Source organism: Lissotriton vulgaris, chromosome 3_1, assembly GCF_964263255.1.
Source record: "Lissotriton vulgaris chromosome 3_1, aLisVul1.2, whole genome shotgun sequence".
Classification (NCBI taxonomy): Eukaryota; Metazoa; Chordata; class Amphibia; order Caudata; family Salamandridae; genus Lissotriton; species Lissotriton vulgaris.
The window spans coordinates 545,766,947-545,786,216 of NC_141689.1; the positions used below are offsets into that span (position 1 = coordinate 545,766,947).

Below are 19,270 nucleotides of genomic sequence, written 5' to 3' on the forward strand. Positions count from 1 at the left end.
CTGTCCGCCATTGTATCAGTTGGAAGCGGAAAACCTGGTCTACAGTGCTAGTTGCTCTGCGAAACCCAGCCTGGAAGGGGGATAGGACGTTCTGCTCCTCAGCCCAATCAAGCAGATTATTGATAATTACACGTCCTACCACTTTTTGGACCGTGTCTATTAGGCTGATTGGGCGGTAATTACAGGGTTGGGCACGATCCCCCTTTTTATATACTGGGATAATGACAGCACCCCGCCAGGATACCGGGATTTCAGCGCCCCTGGCTATATGGTTTAGTAGAAGGCAGATGTACTTGCTCCACCTGTCGGTGTCATCTAAGAAGACATCCGCCGGGACTCCGTCGTTACCCGGGGCTCTGCCCCTATGAACAGATTTTAGGGCAATCAGGATTTCGCTTAGCATAAAAATATCTTCATCTGCGAACAGATATATTAGGTTAGAGTTGCTAACAAGCTGATCTCTGGAAGAGTACTGCTCGCTGAAGAACTTAACCCAGGCATCATGAGGGACATTATTGTTGGGAGGCTCTGGAGATCTATCATGGCCCCATTTGACAATATGCCAAAATTGTCTAGAATTTCTACTTTCACTAGCACATCTCAGTTTCTGCCAGTGGTCTTCGTCCCAGTCTCTTTTTGCCCTGGCAATACAGTTTTTATAGTGCTTCCTGGCAGACCGAATCTCACTCAATTTATTGCTTTTGATTGCAGCTCCTAGTTTAAATCTTGCTGCCCTGCAATCTTGATTGTACCACTTTGCTGATTTAAATGGACAAGCCCTATTATTTCGTGCGGGTTTTAAGAAAAAGTTTTTGACTTCATTAAAGAGAGTCGTATGAACTATGTTGACATCTTCTTGTCCCTGTACATAAGCAGTAATATTTTCCAGTGCCTGAATGGCCTTGTCTGCCGCTGCTCCTATCTTTTCCAGGGCCTGCTGGTCAGTCTTAACACCGGACCATCTTAACCTACGCATGTTATTGGATGGCGTGATCGTTGGGGGCACAAGTAGGTCACAAGGGTTTGGAGTAATTACGTTAGGTGTCCACCAATTATGTGAGACGCATAGCGGGTCGTGGTCGCTTTCTATCCTGGCTGTAACTACCATGTCATTGAGAGATGACCATATCGATATACTGCAGATGACGTAGTCAATGCGACTTTTGCTTCGCCCGTTATTAAACATCATGGCGGGAACACGGTCTGATTGGGTTCGGCCGTTCAGGGCTCGTAGCCCATGCTCCAAGCACATAGCGTTTAGACCTAGGATGTCAGCCGTCCACCGAGTTATCGGGGGGGACTCTAGTGTGGGAATGTCCCAAAGCTTATCTTCCTCCGATCCCAGAGGAGAATCACCAGTGATGAGAGGTTCGAATGTCCGATTCAAATCACCTGCAATTAGAATGTTTTTTCCTGCAGAATGAGTCTCAAGAAGTGTAAAAAGGCACATAAGAACCTCAGATCTACCTTTGCTGCCACCTCTAGCATAGATATTATAAATATCCATGGAGATGGGTAAATCACTGGTCAATCTGATAAGCTGGATGTCTTTTTGGTCAAGTTCCACACATTTTACAGCAATTTTTAAAGACTGCCTAACCCATATGGTAAGGCCCCCCATCGGCCGCCCTTTAGGGCCCTTAATAGCAGGAACATGAAAGTTTACATACCCCAATGCAAAAGTAGGCTCACACGCCCAAGTCTCTTGAAAGATACAGAGGTCATACTTGTTAATAAATTCAAACCAATCAGCGCTGTCCATTTTGGAAGATATTCCAGCCACATTCCATGACAAAAGATTCCCTGAAATAGGTGTCATAAGAGTACCGGGGTTTGTAATATGCTTGTTTGATGTCCTACCCCCTGTAGCCTGGTTTATGGTTGTAACATTAGATAACCCAAGTAAATCGACAGACATCAGCCCCAGAGGGCTAGTTGTTGTTAAATTACAGGCTAAATCAGGTATACTTTTGGCACAAAGAGGCACGGTAACAGAATTACAGGTAGATGGTTGTCAATCGCAATCACTTAAGTTAGACAATGCAGAAAAACGATTTTCCAACCCCAGACCCCAGTCCACTGAAGCAACATCCTTTCTCCCCCTCTTAGTCACAATGTTCCATTTGGTTCTTAAAATACTTGAGTTTGGTCCGCTTCCCTTTCTAGGATAGAAGAAGTCCAAAGTCAATGGAACGATTGAAGTTGTTCGCCTTTGTGGTGGTAAGATGTTTGGCAAGACCCCAGGGTCAGAGAAATGGAGGACGACACACTCCCCTTTGAATTTTTTCACCCTGTCCCCGATCCACTGTACCCTTCTCGCTTTGACGAGCTCTTCAGAGAGTTGCTGCTTTCCCCAGGGAGTAATTATCATGTTGGTGGTTAACCATGATAAGGATTTGTTTCTTAGAGAAGACGTTGTTTCCCGCTCACCTTGAGCCAAGGGAGGAACATTGGCAAGGACAAGTACCAGTGGGGAAGCTTCAACCACAAGCTCGAAAGTCCCTTTTTCAATAAATGGGTCTTCAACAGCAGGAGCAGGGATCGAGGTAATATGGGAATCACCAGGTAGAGTGTTATTACATGCCATTAGGGGGTTTGATACAGGGGCAGGGATGAGACCACTAACAGCTGTAGTTACTGATTTGTTTACAGATTCCTCTATCTTTGCAGAGACATTTTCCGGAAGTTTCCCTATCTCGCCCATGGTTTTTTGTAATAGACCTTCCAGTCGGTTAACCTCAGAAGTTAACTTATCTATTTTGCTAACCAGGGGTTTGACCACACCTTTGATTTTTGTGTCCATCAGAGCCAGTAGTTTATTAAATTGGGCATTTGAAAGTGTAACATACGCCTCATTAGTCAGGTCATGCTCCTCTTCCTCAGAGTGTTTCCTCGGGGGGTTTGCTACTTTATTCTTAGCTGACCTGAGACATTCCAGTTTACCCGGGACGGGTGCTGGAGGGGAGGTAGAATGATCCTGACTAATAATTATGTCAGACAGTACCTCATTGACGCTAAGGTCTTCAGCTCCAGCAACGGTACCACTGGGCTGTATAGTGATAGTATCCGGAAACAAGTCAGGTGTAGCACTATTAGTGCTATTGTTGATTAGAAGGCCAAAGGGATCGTCAGCCTCGATGTCAATAAAGGGAGATTGGATAGATGAGTCTATTCCCAAAGAGGCTCTTCTATTGTTGTTAATTTTTTCAACAACTTGTACCTGATAGTTCTCAATAGAGTTGCTAGGAGTGGTTAACTTTTTAGGAGGCATCATACACTTTATAAACAACCAAAGTCAATGTAACTTATGTAGCAATCTGCAAAGAAGGTGTCGATATGCAGAGGTGTTAGCTCCAGAGCAGCGAGCAAAGAGACCAGGCCCAACCCAACCTTGGCCAACCTCGGACGGCCTCAGACGGCCCGCCCTTTGTCCGGGCTTCGTCCGGCGTCCCGCTCGCGTCCCGCGAGACGGGGGTGATCCGCTATTTCAGCGCCTCCAGGCGCGCTGGTGACGCGGCGTGCGCCGCTTGGCCTTCTGGGAAATGTAGTTCCCTCGACCGCGCTCCTCTCGGCCACCTCGTACTCCCAGATGTCAGTGGAGTCGGGCAACGCGAGGCGGGAGACGGGAGGGCAAGCTGCAGCAAATGAAGGTATCAGCAGGTCTCCTGTTCGTCTGGGCAGCAACAGCGCTTAACCAGTAGAGGTTCCCCCCTTTTCTGAATGGACAGAATGAGGCAACGGGAGGCCGACGTCGCCGAAGCGAGCCCCGAAAGGTCCTGCACCGGTGCCAAGTCGGCACCGACAGAGGAAGCCCCAAAGGGTCTTGCAAGGGGACTGCGTCGGAGTTGATCAGCATAGCAGGTGTGAATCTGTCATCGATGTATATAAGGGCCTAACTGCATCCGAGGGCGAACCCAGAGTGGGCATAGTAAAAGCACCTGTCGCCTCCTTGGGACCCATAGGCGCTCCAGGGGAAGGTGAATACCCAAAGATGGTGTGGAGAGCATAATAATGGGTCAAAGTCGCCCCGCCTCCAGCAAAAGCAGGGACGCACAGGAGAGACTCTCGCTGGGGGTCCTCAGCTTGAGGGTGTGAAGAGTCGTGGGAAACTACGTCATGAGATGATGAAGTCGGGAGATGCTGCGACTTCAACCGTTTGCAACGTGACTTACTGCAGGACGTCGATGGCGAGCAATGTCTACGGGGAGGGCTCCTGGATTGGCTCACTGAATAATAATCCACATTTGTAAAGAGCACAATCACCAGTAAGGGTCTCTAGGCGCTGGGGGCCGTCGGGAAGATTAAGCAAGCTATTGCCCAGAGTCACATGGTGCTGGGCTAATCTGCCGACGGTGCCGGGGATCGAACCGTGATCCCCAGATTCTGGAGTCAGTCGCCCTAGCCGCGGCGCCACACCTCTGAAGGGAAAGATGATCGGGAAGCAGACCGAGATCAGCGCTATTCGGAGACTTTCGAGTACCGTGCTGGTAGGAGCTTCATCAGACACTCCTGCAGTGCCTGTGGCTTCATTTGTTGACAAGCGTCATACTCCTCGGAGTCGTGGTGCTCTCCCAAGCACCACATACAGACAGAATGAGGGTCTGTGGCTGACATCTGTCAAGCACAAGACTCACAAGGTTTAAAACCAGAAGGCATTTAAAGAAAAGTGCACAGGGATCTATCTATCCACCCAAGCAGAAAGGAAATACAAAACGGTTCTCCTTTGATCCTTTCACTGCCTTCTGCAGCAGTGTAATGTATTGGCTGTACTACTGATTCAGAGACTTTCCCCTACTCTCCATAGAAAGAGGTGTTTCCACTAAAGTTTAATTTTTAGTTTTTTACTTCAACTCTAGCCTCCATTTAAGATGATTGGAATTTTCACCAATGCATATTTTTTATTCAAATTCTAGAAATGTTTCATGCATGAATGATGGCTCCCTCTACCATTGTCCACCCATCTGCTACTTCATTCAGATAAACCCTGCTTACATTTATGGGCCATAAACATCCAGTTCTAGGGAAAGTAAGTGAATATAAAAATTTGAATCAGTGTAGGTGGATGTAGATGCATTTTTAAAATTGCTTAGCTATTGTGATTCACACCTTAATTGTAATATATAATTACACAAACATCAACCACTCACCGTAGTTCATTGTAGCAGGGTGTGACCTACCCGGTCTCATAGACTGTTTGATAAAGCTCTCTGTAGCGTAATATGGTAATATTTGAAACAGTGATCTATACAGCTACAAGCATGTATCACATTATTTAAAGTCACTGAATCATATTTTAAACCACAAGCTCAGCACATTGAACATCTTACTTTTCTTGCTGCTTCTTTGCGCCTTAGACGACTCGGGAGGTATGTCATCAGCCGCAGGATTTGGAACAAGTTCACTGGAGTCAGAAATGTTCTTTTTTTTCTTCTTCTTTTTAGTAGAGGCAGACTCTAACTGTACTTCTGGGACATTCAGAGAGCCTTCATTTCCTTTTTCTTCAGTCCTTGCATTTCCTTCAGTACCAGAAATATTAGCAGATTCGATAAACTTTGAGGTGTTTGTTGCTTCACCACCTCTAACTTTGCCTGTCATAAATAGAAAAAAAGTTGACATCGTCTTTGTTGTTTTCTTGGCTTTAGGTGTAAAAATAGCCTAATTCTGGCTCAATGTATACAATTTCAATCTTACAGATTGCTACATACCAGAAAAAGCAGCTAACAGCAGCCAAAAGGAGTCTGCATAAAGAACTACAAAAGAGTGATGAAGTAGGCCATACGGGTACCCCAGCATGACAGCCAAGGTACCAGGTCCACTACAGCACCCAGGACATCAGTTGCACCCCAAAAGCCAGGATATCACACTTCCAACAAGAGCCAGGATATTAAACTAAACAGGACAGCGTGGGTACCAAGACATAACTTGATAGCCAAGGCATCTAGGAGAGAAGGGATTATAGCTGTTTCACAAGCCAGCATAGAACATAAGAATACGCAAGCCACTGGCCCTTACAATAAAAAAGGCAAATTCACTCAGAACAACAGGAGACTGGCTACCAGAACAAAAAGTAAAAATGGCAAAAGATTATTCAGGAAACACCTCTCTCTAAGATTAATGAAGGAAAAGCTCTTCGCCCTAACCAAACAGCCACAAGGGCCAAACCTCATTATCCTTGGCCACACTGGGGGACTATGTTTTAACCTGGGGGGAGAGGAGGCAAATGCAAAAGAGCTTGGGTCCGTAGCCTGGAACGGCCCACATCACACTACCAATATGCACAAGTTAGGAGGGTTGGGGGAGATGGAGGACAGTGAGTGGCTCATGGCACTGGGGGTGCCTTGGCCAGACTAACAGACCCATTGGAATCTGGACAAGCAGGCAGATGTTTAGAGTGGGCTGAGTTGTCCTCTGCCATCATGCCTCTGCATGTCACCCTTCAACATTAAGAGGCACGTAAAGCACAGGGAGCATGCAGCACTTATTGAGACACTGCACTAGAGCAGGGTGCCCTTGGAAACCATTGAACACACCGGCGGCAATCACTAACATCATACAAGAGGTCCCAGTCTTCTCTCACCTCCCAGTGCACCAAAGGGCCATGGGTGGGGTCTCCGAGAGGCAAGGAAGATCACTACTGGTGTAACTAGTCCCACACATGGTGCACTGCTAGACCCAACCACTACTCACTCCCAAGAAAAAAACTAAATGAAACCTTAACAGAGTTATGACTGAGGAACATGGATCACAGGAAAATGGAGCAGAGTTTGCCCTCTCCGCCCTTCTTGACAGCCTGCAACAGCTCAAAATGGCTTAATAAAAATGCGAAAACAGGGTTTTTTAATCCATCAGAGGATGAACCTTCTATGTCATCACACATAGATGCCACAGAACCTTTCACCACAACGAATATATTGGACACTATACTAAAAGCAATATGAGACCCTAAAAAACACTACTGGAATAAAAGACTGTACACACAGATTCTTCAGTAGAACACCCAAAGTAATTATACAATCATAAAAACATGCTGTGAGAAAGTCATGGGTGATTTATTTCACCACCCCGCTTGTCTGTAATTTTGCATATACAAGCAGTGTTTTGAGCTCAGCAGAAGAACGTGTGTCAATACAATGAAGAATGGTACCAAGTATTGAGAGTGGCCACACTTTTGGCATATTAACCCTGAAGAAGTTCTACCTCAAAAAGGAACGATAAGAGTGGGCTATTTTTTAATCATGATGGAATAAAGAACTGTTAGTACCTACTGGAAACTGACATGTTTGACTTTTGAAGACGAATGAGCTCAATAAGTTCCAAATTGTTTATGTCTCTGCTTATACAAAATTAGTGCCTTTGGCAGCTGGACACCTGAGCAACTGCTCCAAAGCATACTAAAAGGGGGTGCAAGTTTTGGTTAGCCACAGCTGATTTTGTAAATTATTTCAGCTGATGATGCACAAACATGCACTAGAGGTAGAGCACATTGTTCTCCTGAGACAGTGGACCATTTGCTGGTGATTGACTTGACAGATGTGTCCATACATACAATGATAGACTTTTTAACTTCAAAACACTCACAGCATGAGGCCTATGATCTATACAGCTACAAACACATATCACAATATTTGAAGTCCCTCAATCAAATTTTAAACCACAAGCTTAGCACATTTAATATCTTACTTTTCTTGCTACTTCTGTGTGCCTTAGGGGACTCAGGAAGTATGTCATCTGCCGCAGGATTTGAAAATGGTTCACTGGAGTCAGAAAGTGTCTTCTTTTTTTTCTTCTTTTTAGTGGAAGCAGACTCTGAGACAAACTGTCCTTCTGGGACATTCAGAGATCCTTCGTTCTCTTTTTCCTCACTCCTTGCATCTCCTTCAGTACCAGAAACATTGGCCACTTCGATAATCTTTGAGGTGTTTGTTGCTTCACCACCTCTAACTTTGCCTGTCATAAATAGAAAAAGAATTGTACATTATCTTTGTTGTTTTCTTGGCTATCTGTGTATTCGATTTACATCTTTTAGATTGCTACAAACCAGAAAAAGCAGCTAACAGCCCCAAAAGGAGTCTGCACTCAGGCAAGGATTCACGAACCTGTGGTTTTGGTGCACATACCACATGGCTAATAAGCCGGGACAGTATGCGCAACCCACAATGGTTGTATGCAGTACAAACTGAACAGCTAATACAACTGGTTCAGTATAATACTTTTGATTTATTCACGTGTTTTTCACGTATTTGCATTTAACCCCTGCAGTAGCTGAAAGAACTGACCCTGAAGAAGGCCGCAACACTATCTAGTTCTTTCTGACCGAAACAGGTTGGTCTAGTGATTTACACATTTTGTCTCTAATGTTGGCATTTGTGTTACCAGCTCATCATTGTTTTTAATCCTGACACCGGGTAGCCGAATAAAGTTAATATAGCTAACCCTGTAGCCAATTTTAACTCTCACATCACAGCACTTTTTTACACACACACACACACACCAAGCTCAGATAGGGGTTTAGTACACCCCGGCAGACTCAATAAAAATATCCCTGAGCTCCTCCCTCGTAGAGAGGGGTTGTAGCCCACGTAAAGACTAGGTCTTTCGCATGAGGAGGCACCACTATGATGAAGCATGACACCTCTGGTGTGTGAGGGGAACTGTCCTGAAAAGGGAAACCCCCAGTCTTCCACAACAGATTATATTCAAACAGTTTATTAACCTCCTTCGAATCTGGACCCATGGCACTTTGCTTGTGTGACATTATTTGGTGGGGAGTTAGCTAACACAGGTCCTTAAAACTCCTCAAGCCTCCAAGTGTATTGATTGACATTTATTTATTACAAATAAAGCACTGTCAATACCTTTAGCTCTACTCCTGTTCAACTGTCACTGTTTTCCTGCACCTCAGGAATGCATTTTTGGATAAGGCCTTTTTTCATTAAATTTTTTCTTTTTTAACTCAACTATAGCCTTCTCCGGACTGTACACTGTAAATTCTGCTGATGGGCATCTGCCCCAAGTATGGCAGTGTTATCCTTAAACGCTTATGAGTTGTGCATCACTGAAACAAAGCCTACGGTTTCCATGCTTGGCTTGGGCATAGCTGCCGATTGAATCATGTCAGCAGGTACATAGGACATCGGGTCACGTCACGTCTAGGTTGTGCAGATGCGTTTGACAAGAACAAATTATCAGCGATGTTGCAGCAAGGTGGTACACTACAGTGGTCTCATGCTTTAATCCCAGTTGCAGTTGTGCTGTGGCTTTTCTTAACTTTATGCCGCTTCAGATTTGACAGAAGGGATATTTTGTATTATTATTATTGAGGAAGAGCAGCCTTGCAGCGAACTGGTTTAAGCAGCCGCAGGCTCAAGTTTAAGAATCCTTTTTAATGGGCAGCTTGGCACAAGTACAGATTTATGCGCATGGTGGCCCGGGAAGTGAGCGCCATGGTAAATTAAAAAAAATTAAAAACACATTCATACAAATGGGTGCCTTGATAAAATATTTAGCGCGGCGCCCGTGCTGTTACTACGAAAGCGGGCGTTGTTGAGTTGCCCCCTGCAGTCTCCTATGGCCCCTGAAGAGCACCTCGTTTGCTACGAATGAACAAGTTACTTACCTTCGGTAACCCTTTTTCTGGTAGATACAGTATCTGCCTGTGGATTTCTCACCTTGTGAATATCCCCTTGCGTCAGCAACATTCGGAAATTATTTTCGTAGCCTCGCGCCGACGTGGATTTGGACATCATAGAGACACGGCATCGCACGCGACTCCACTGACGTCACCGACGCCCATAATAGGCCCACGTCAGCGTGATGACATCAGTTCCGCCCTTTTTTCCGTGCCTTCGAGACACACGGACGGACCTATGACAGTAGAAACATACATAGTATACACAGTACACGAAAGTCAAGGTAACACACACACAGTGTGAAGCAAATATAAGAAAACATTTGAAATTACACATTTTCTTTCAACCATAAAACAAAAACAATACAGCTTCTCTGGTATAGAAGAGTGGACAATGGGGAGGCGGGTGGGTCAGTGAGGAATCCACAGGCAGATACTGTATCTACCAGAAAAAGCTTTACCGAAGGTAAGTAACTTGTTCTACTGATCGATACATCTGCCTTGTAGATTCCTCACCTTGTGAATAGAGTCCCACAGCAGTCCCCACTCCCGGAGGAGGGTGTCCACTCTCCTAAACCAGAAAGTCCTGGAGGACAGAGCGCGCAAAGTGGCCGTCCCTCCTCACTTCGGTATCCAAGCAGTAATGCTTCGCGAAAGTGTGCCGGGAGGACCAAGTTGCGGCCCTACAAATATCCTCTACAGGAACACCTCTTGACAAGGCAGAGGTTGACGATTTAGCTCTTGTAGAATGAGCCCTTATACCCTCTGGAGGCTCCTTACCGGCCAAAGAGTAGCAGATCTTTATACAGAGGATGATCCATCTTGAATGAGTTCTTTTATGAACCGCCCTTCCTTTCTTACAGCCAGCGAACCCATTGAAGAGCAGGTCATCCACACGACAGTCTTTAGTTCTGTCCAGGTGAAAGCTCACCGCCCTCCTAGGGTCCAGACGGTGTAACCTCTCCTCCTCCTTGGAAGGGTGTGGTGGAGGATAAAAGGTAGGGAGGGTAATGGATTGTCCTAGGTGGAAGGGAGTCACCACCTTAGGGAGAAAAGCAACCCTGGTCCTAAGAACCATTCGTTCAGCATGAATGGTCAAGAAAGGGGGCTTGGAACTAGGTAATTGCAAAGAGGAAGACTGTCTTAAAAGTCAAAAGCCTCATAGGACACTTGTGTAAGGGCTCAAAGGGAGCACCAATCAAGTATGTTAAAACAAGATTTAAGTCCCACTGAGGTACAATAAAGGGAGTAGGAGGGAATTTATTCGTTAGACCCTTCAAAAATCTTAAGACTATAGGAGATTTGAAAAGGGATGGCTGGTCCGGCAAACATAGAAATGCCGACAAGGCCGGGAGATAACCCTTGACTGTGGCAACAGCAAGCCCTTGCTGCGATAGAGAGAGAGCAAATTTGAGAATATCAGATAAATGGGCTTTCAAAGGGTCTACAGACATCTCTCCACACCAGGTGACAAATTTAGACCATTTGTAGGAATAAATGGATTTAGTGGAGTCACGCCTAGCCGATAAAATGACATCCACCACATCGTGTGGAAGAGAAAAGGAATTCAGGTTGCCCCGTTCAATCTCCAGGCATGAAGGTGTAATGTCTGGAGGTGGGGGTGTAGAACTTGCCCCTCCATCTGAGAGAGGAGGTCTGCCCTGAGAGGGAGACGGAGCGGCGGGTGAGAGGAGAGGTGGAGAAGATCTGTGTACCACACCCTTCTTGACCAATCCGGGGCGACCAATATGACTTGGGCACGTCTTGGCGAATCTTCCTCAGAACCCGAGGAATCAAAGGTATGGGGGGAAACGCGTAAAGGAGGTGTCCTCCCCAACTCAACTGAACCGCGTCCCCCAAGGCTCTTTGCATCGGATATTGGAGACTGCAAAAAGACGGGCAGTGAGCATTCTCGTGAGTGGCGAACAGGTCCACCTGAGGAGTTCCCCACATCTGAAAGATGTCTTGAACTACCTCCGGATGGAGCCTCCACTTGTGGTCGGCCGAGAATTGCCGACAGTCTGCACGAACGTTCAGAACCCCGGCCAGATGATTTGCCACCAGACAAATCTGATGGTCCTGAATCCAGGACCAGAGCCGCAGAGCCTCCCTGCTGAGACACTGCGACCCCACTCCTCCCTGCTTGTTGATGTACCACATCGCGGTTGTGTTGTCCGTCAGGATTTGGACTGACCGACCACGAAGGGAAGGGAGGAAGGCCTTGAGTGCCAAACGTATCGCCCGCAATTCCAGAAGGTTGATATGAAGTAACCTTTCCTCTGGAGACCAAAGACCCTTGACCTCCAGGTCCCCCAAGTGAGCACCCCACCCTATCAGATCCGCTGCAGCTTCTCTGGAGATCCTCACTGACTCCCTGAGATCTCAGTTGTGCTGATACCACTGCCTGCGGAGGCACCACTGGAGTGCCCTCATGTGCCAGCGTGCATGGTTGACCAACATAATGCATGAAGCCATCAGACCGAGCAGACGAAGGACCTTCAGGACTGGAGCGACCGCTCCATTGAAAAGTAAAGGAATCATTTCCTGAATGTCGCGAATCCTTTGAGGAGGTGGGAATGCACAACATACAGTTGTGTCCAGTACAGCACCTATGAACAGGATGCGCTGGGAGGGCACCAGGTGAGACTTGGGTACATTTATCGAAAAACCCAACCTGTACAACAACTGGGTTGTCTCCTGCAGATGCTGGAGCACTCTCTCCGATGACTCTGCTTTGATCAGCCAGTCGTCCAAATAGGGGAATACTGGAATCCCCGACCTTCTGAGATGTGCTGCCACCACCGCCATCACCTTGGTGAAGACTCGAGGCGCAGTAGTAATTCCAAAAGGAAGGACCGCAAACTGATAGTGTTGCGAACCCACCGTAAAACGGAGATACTTCCAGTGCGACTTCAGGATTGGGATGTGAAAATACGCATCCTGTAAGTCGAGCGACACCATCCAGTGTTCTTCCAGCAGCGCTTGAAGAACCTGAGCAAGGGTGAGCATCTTGAATTTCTCTTGTTTCAGATAGAGATTCAAGATCCTGAGATCCAGGATTGGACGAAGTCTGCCATCCTTCTTGGGAATCAGGAAATACCGGGAGTAGCATCCGTGACCCCTTTCCTGCTCTGGGACCACCTCTATCGCACCCTTTCTTAATAGAGCCTGCACTTCCTCCTGTAGAAGCAACAGATGTTCCTCCGTGCAAAAAACTTGGCAAGGAGGGTAATTGGGAGGGAATTCCCGAAAGGGAAGGGCATACCCATTTTCTACGAGATTGAGAACCCAAAGATCTGATGTAACCGATTCCCAATCCCGTAGAAAGTGGGTAAGCCGACCCCCCACCGGACCCGCATGATCCCGAATGGCGGATCTAGGGCTGCTTTTCTGAGGCTGGGGGATTGGAGGAGGTGGAGGAGGAAGAGGCCTGACGTCCACGAGGACAAGTTCTTTGCTTTCCCCTGTAAGATCTGTACAAGGTATTCTGCTGCTGCTGTTGTTGCTGCTGCTGCTGCTGACCTTGTCAGTAATTCCGAAAGGAAGAGCGTCCAAAACCTCTGAACTTCCTGGCCGAAGAACCTCTGATCTGGAGACCTAAAGATTTAGCAGTAGCTCTACTTTCTTTAAACCTCTCCAAGGCCGAATCAGCTTTCTTGCCAAAGAGACCAGATCCATCAAACGGTAGATCCAGCAAGGCCGCCTGAACATCTGCCGAAAAGTCTGAAGATTTCAGCCAAGCCGATCTCCTAGTGGCAACCGCTGTGCCCATGATACGTGCCACCGAGTCTGCAGTGTCCAGACCACTCTGTATCACTTGGCGTGCCGCAGCCTGTGCATCTGATAAAACCTCCTCAAAATCCTTTCTGTTGGCATCAGGGATCTTAGGAACTAATGTACACATAGTATCCATAAGGGCATGCACATACCTCCCCATAAGGCAAGTGGCATTAGTTGACTTCAACGCCATACTTGCAGAGGAGAAGGTCTTTTCAGCCACCTGATCCTGTTTCTTTGCCTCTTTATCACCAGGCACTTATGGAAAGGCACTCACGTTCTTTTTTGAGCATGCAGCTTGAATGACTAGACTCTCAGGTGATGGATGAGACATCAGAAAAGCAGGGTCCTCAGGTGCAACCCTGTATCTTCTAGCCACAATCTTAGATACTGCAGGAGCTGACAGTGTTTTTTTCCACACCTCCATAATTGGTTCCGTTAAAGCATCATTAAACGGTAGTAATGGTTCCACCACAGAGCTAGGTGAATGTAAAACTTCTGTTAGAAGATTGGACTTACACTCCACCGTTGGTAAAGTCAATTGCAGAAGTTCCGCCGCCTTCCGCATCACCACATGATAAGGCTGGACGTCCTTAGATGGTGCATATGAGCCTGAAGGCAATTCCCACTCTGGAGAGAAATCCAAGCTACCAGCATCAGCCAGATCTCAAAACAGTCCTCCTCCAGTTCACCTTCCTCCCTATCAGGATGTGATTCCATATACCTTTGCTCCTCCAAAAGGCGTTGCGTCTCCCATCAGGACCTCTCCTTAGCACTCTTCGCAGTCGGATCCACCAACGACCCCAACGGAGTCGGGACCGACGTCGGTATCGAATTGGAAGGTCCAATGGGATGCTCTCGAGGTCGATCTGGAGCGGGCGACGCCGGAACCGGCATCGACGACCTCGGCGGAGCTGGACTTGCCAATGTGGCGTCGGAGCCGGCATATAGGGCATGAATGGAGCAGGAGGATAGGAGTGAGGAACTCCTAAATTGAAGGCTAGTGGACCCGTGGGACTCGAAGGTGCACCAGAGGGGTACCACGCCCTTGTAAAGACGCCATACATCGCGTTTAAAAACGCTGATGGGTCCAGGCCTGGGGTTGGGAAAGGTGGCTGAAAACCCTCAGGCCAATCTTGTGGAAGGTTTGGAGTCGGCTCTTCGACAGGCGCAGAATCCGCATCCACTTGAACTTCTTCCTCTTCCTGGGCCGGGGACGGCGCCGGAGACTGATTCGAAGTCGGAGCCGGCGACTGAACCCGCGACTCCGCAGGTGAGGCCTCACCTTCATGATCAGAGACTTCAAGCGTGACCACCTTTGAACGTATCTTCTTCGGCGACCTCGACCTCGAGCCCGACTCCTTACCAGAATGACGTCTGGACTCATGCCTCTTCTTCTTATGTCTCCTCCTCGACTTCGATGCGTGGTCTGAAGGTGACTTCGAAGTCGACTCCTCTCGAGATCTGGATCTAGACTTCGATCTCGACCTCGAACTCGCCCTAGACCTCGAAGATCTTCCCTTGCCAGCCTTCAGCTTCGCTACCAGGAGTTTGGTCTCTCTTTCTCTAAGGGCCTTCGGGTTCATCTTCCGACAAGATGAACATCCATCCACGTCGTGATCAGAGCTCAAGCACCAGATGCAGTCATTGTGCGGATCCGTTATGGACATCATCTTTCCGCACTCCCTGCAGGGCTTGAAGCCGGTCTTCTTTGTCGACATCGCGAAGAGACAAGAAACAATGAAGCAAAAACCAAGTATAAAGGCAACAAAGTCACCAGTTGGCTACTGAGATTCCCGAAACCGTTAGCGTCGACGACGTGGAAAAAAGGGAACTGATATCATCACGCCGGCGTGGGCCTATTATGGGCGTTGGTGACGTCAGCGGAGTCGCATGCGATGCCGTGTCTCTATGACGTCCAAGTCCAAGTCAACGCGAGGCTACGAAAAGAATTTCCGAATGTTGCCCATGCAAGGGGATATTCACAAGGTAAGGAATCCACAAGGCAGATGTATCTATCAGAATAAACAAGCCAGTGGTCACAACTGCACATGAGACCCTCCTGCAGTAAGAGAAACTCATTAAAGAAAATAGTGCTTACAGACTAAAGAAGACCATGTAACAACCAAAGTAAAAGGACCAGTCTCCATGGGAGGTTACAAATGAAGACAAGACAGTACTAAGGAGGGACTAACAAGTCTAATAACGAATCAGTAGCCCGCATTTATGAAGGACAATGACACAAGTCAATGACAAATATGGGTGGTGAGTGGGCAGGGCTTCAAGTACATACTCCAACACAGCATGGCTCGCAGGGCAGCGCATGCGCTGCCCAGGCTCGATCTAAAAGGGCCACAAGACTAATCAGGAATCACCTCCCTCTAAGATTAATCAGTGAAAAGCTCCCCGCCCCAAACAGCCAGGGGTTTTGGGGGGAGCAGACCGGATTATCCTTGGCCACATTGGGGGACCATGTGTTAATCAGCTGTTTTTTGACCTGGGGGAAAGGAGGCATAGGCATAAGAGCTTAGGTCTGCAACCTGGAAAGGTCCACACAACACTAACTATATGCACAAGAAGGAGGGCTGGGGAGACGGAGGGCAGTGAGTGGCTCTAGGCACTGGGGGTGACTAGGCTTGACTAACAGACACATTGGAATCTGGACAAGCAGGTAGATGTTGAGATCCTTGGCTGAGCTGCCCTCTATAATAATGCCTCTTCATTTCACCCTTCAACAGTAAGAGACACGGAAAGCACAGGGCGCGTGCAGAACATATTGAGACACTGCACTGGGAGAGGGCACACTTGAAAACTTTGGAAAACCCTGGCGACACTCACTAACATCGTACAAGAGAGCCCAGTCTTCTCTCACCTCCCAGTGCACCAAGGGGCCATGGGTGGGGTCTCCGAGAGGTAAGGAAGAACACTACTAGTGTAACTAGTCCCACACATGGTGCACTGTTAGATCCAACCACTACTCCTTCCCAAGAAAACAAGAAAATGAAACCTGGACTGAGTATGACTGAGGGAAATGGATCACGGGAAAATGGAATGAGTCTGCCTCCTCTGTCTCTTCTTGACAGCCTGCAATAGCTCAAACATGGCTTACAAGAAAAGCGAAAACATCCTACAAACCATAAGAGGATAACCCTTCAAAATCATCACACACAGATGCCACAGAACCTTACACCACAATAGATACATTTGAAACTATACTACATGCAATACGAGACCCCAGAAAAACTACTGGAACAAAATATTGTAGACACAGGTTCTTCAGTATAACACCCACAGTGATTATACAAGTTCACCACCCCTCTTATTTGTAATTTTTGCATATCCAAGTGGTGCTTTGAGCTTAGCAGAAGAACTTGTGTCACAACAATGAAGAATGGTATCAAGTATTGAGAGTGGACACACTTTTGACATATTAGCCCTGAAAAAGTTCCTCCTCAAAAAGGAACGAAATGAGTTGGCTATTTTTAAATAATGATGGAATAAAGAACTGTTGGTACCTATTGAAAATTGACATGCTTGACTTTTGAAGTGGAACGAACTAATATAGATCCAAATAGTGTATGGCTCTGCTTATATGACAGTAGTGCCTTTGGCAGCTGGCCACTGGATGAACCAAAGCATTCTGAAAGGGCATACGAGGGGTGCATGTTTTTGTTAGCCATAGCTAATTATGTGCTTTATACATATATGTACTGTTTGCCACCGCACCCTAGTGCAGCGCCTCAGCAACATCGGAATCCAGGAGAAGGCACTGGAGTGGATCATCTCCTTCCTCGCTAGAAGGACACAGAGAGTCCGCCTACCACCGTTCAGATCTGCAGCCACGGAAGTCATCTGCGGCGTTCCTCAGGGCTCCTCGCTCAGCCCCACCCTCTTCAACGTCTACATGAGCCCCCATTGCGGCCATCGCACGCCAGCACAACCTCAACATCATCTCCTACGCCGACGACACCCAGCTGATCCTCTCCCTGACCAACGACCCCGCCGCCGCCAGAACCAACCTCCACGAAGGGATGAAAGACGTAGCCGAGTGGATGACGACCAGCCGCCTGAAACTGAACTCAGACAAGACGGAAGTCCTCATCCTTGGCTCCTCGCCCTCCGCCTGGGACGACTCCTGGTGCCCCCCCGCCCTGGGCACCGCATCCAAACCGACAGACCACGCACGCAACCTGGGCTTCATCCTGGACTCCTCCCTCTCCATGGCCAGACAAGTCAACGCCATCTCCGCGTCCTGTTTCAACATCCTGCGCATGCTACGGAAGATCTTCCGGTGGATCCCCACCGAGACCAGGAAGACGGTCACCCAGGCCCTCGTCACCAGCCGACTAGACTACGGCAACGCCCTCTACGCCGGAACCACCGCCAAGCTCCAAAAGAGACTCCAGCGGATCCAGAACGCCTCAGCCAGACTCATCCTCGACATCCCCCGACGCAGCCACATCTCCGGACACCTGAGAGACCTGCACTGGCTCCCCGTCAACAAGAGAATCACCTTCCGTCTCCTCACCCACGCACACAAAGCCCTACACGACCAAGGCCCGAGCTACCTCAACTACCGCCTCAACTTCTACGCTCCCAAACGCCACCTCCGATCGACCAACCACGCCCTCGCCGCCGTCCCCCGCATCCGAAGAGCGACAACAGGAGGAAGGTCCTTCTCCTACCTGGCCGCCAAGACCTGGAACACCGTCCCTACCGACCTCCGCCTGACCCAAGACCACCTCTCCTTCAGGAAGAAGCTCAAGACCTGGATGTTCGAGCAGTAGCGGCACCCCACTCCCTCCCCCAAGCACCTTGAGACCCTCTGGGTAAGTAGTGCGCTTTATAAATGCCTTGATTGATTGATTTATATGCACTGATGATGCACAAACTAACACTAAAAGTTGAACACATAGTTCTCTTGAAACAGTGGACCATTTTCTGGTGATTGACTTGGCAGCTGTGTCCATACATATGATGATACACTTTTTAACTCCAAGACAGCTCAGCATAAGCCGCATGCTCTACACAGCTACAAGCACATATCACAATATTTAAAGCCCCTGAATTAAATTGTAAACCACAAGCTTAGCACATTGAATATCTCACTTTTCTTGCTGCTTCTTTGTGCCTTAGGCAACTCAGGAGGTATGTCATCTACAGCAAGATTTTGAACTGGTTCACTCGAGTCAGACATTTTCTTCTTTTTTTTCTTCTTTTTAGTAGAAGCAGACTCGGGGACATTCAGAGATTCTTCATTCTCTTTTTCTTCAGTCCTTGCATCTCCTTCAGTACCAGAAATATTAGTCGCTTCGATAACCTTTGGGAGGTTTGTTGCTTGACCACCTGTAACTTTGCCTGTTATAAACAGAAAAAAAAATTGCCACTGTCTTTGTTGTTTCTTTTGGCTTTACATGTAAAAATAGCCTAATTCTGTCTTAATATATACAATTAAAATTTTACAGATTTACAAAAAAAAAAACAGAAAATGCAGCTAACTGTCCCAAAAGAGGTCTGTATACAGAGCTGCAAAAGATTTGGGATGTAGGCCATAAGGTGCCTCAGCTTGCCCACTGCAACTACCAGGGTATCAGTTGCACTCCAACATTTGAAATCACACTTGCCATAAGCAAGAACCAAGGCATCATACTAAACAGGGTACCAAGACCCATCATGATAGCCAAGGCATCTATGATTAAAGGGATTATACCCGTTGCATAAGTTACTTACTTGTGTAACGATATATCTGTAAGAGACATTAGTTAGTGATAGATTCCTTCCCTTAGAATATCCACAGGCGTCAGTCTAGATCCGGAAAGTTTTTAGTCAGCAGTACCCCTGCGCGTCGGTAGGCATCATCATATG

The 19,270-nt window shown here is 47.5% G+C and overlaps 1 protein-coding gene across 1 annotated transcript in view; it reads right to left on the reverse strand.

Moving 5' to 3' along the window:
* BDP1 (BDP1 general transcription factor IIIB subunit) overlaps positions 1-19,270 on the reverse strand; it is a 1,412,545-nt gene that overhangs the window by 1,148,406 nt on the left and 244,869 nt on the right. Inside the window, exons 10-12 of the mRNA XM_086960808.1 lie at positions 18,515-18,763; positions 7,681-7,947; positions 5,328-5,588 (exon numbers count right to left, since the gene is read on the reverse strand). Of these exons, the coding sequence (XP_086816934.1) occupies positions 5,328-5,588; positions 7,681-7,947; positions 18,515-18,763 (777 nt within the window). The remainder of the gene's footprint in view (positions 1-5,327; positions 5,589-7,680; positions 7,948-18,514; positions 18,764-19,270) is intronic.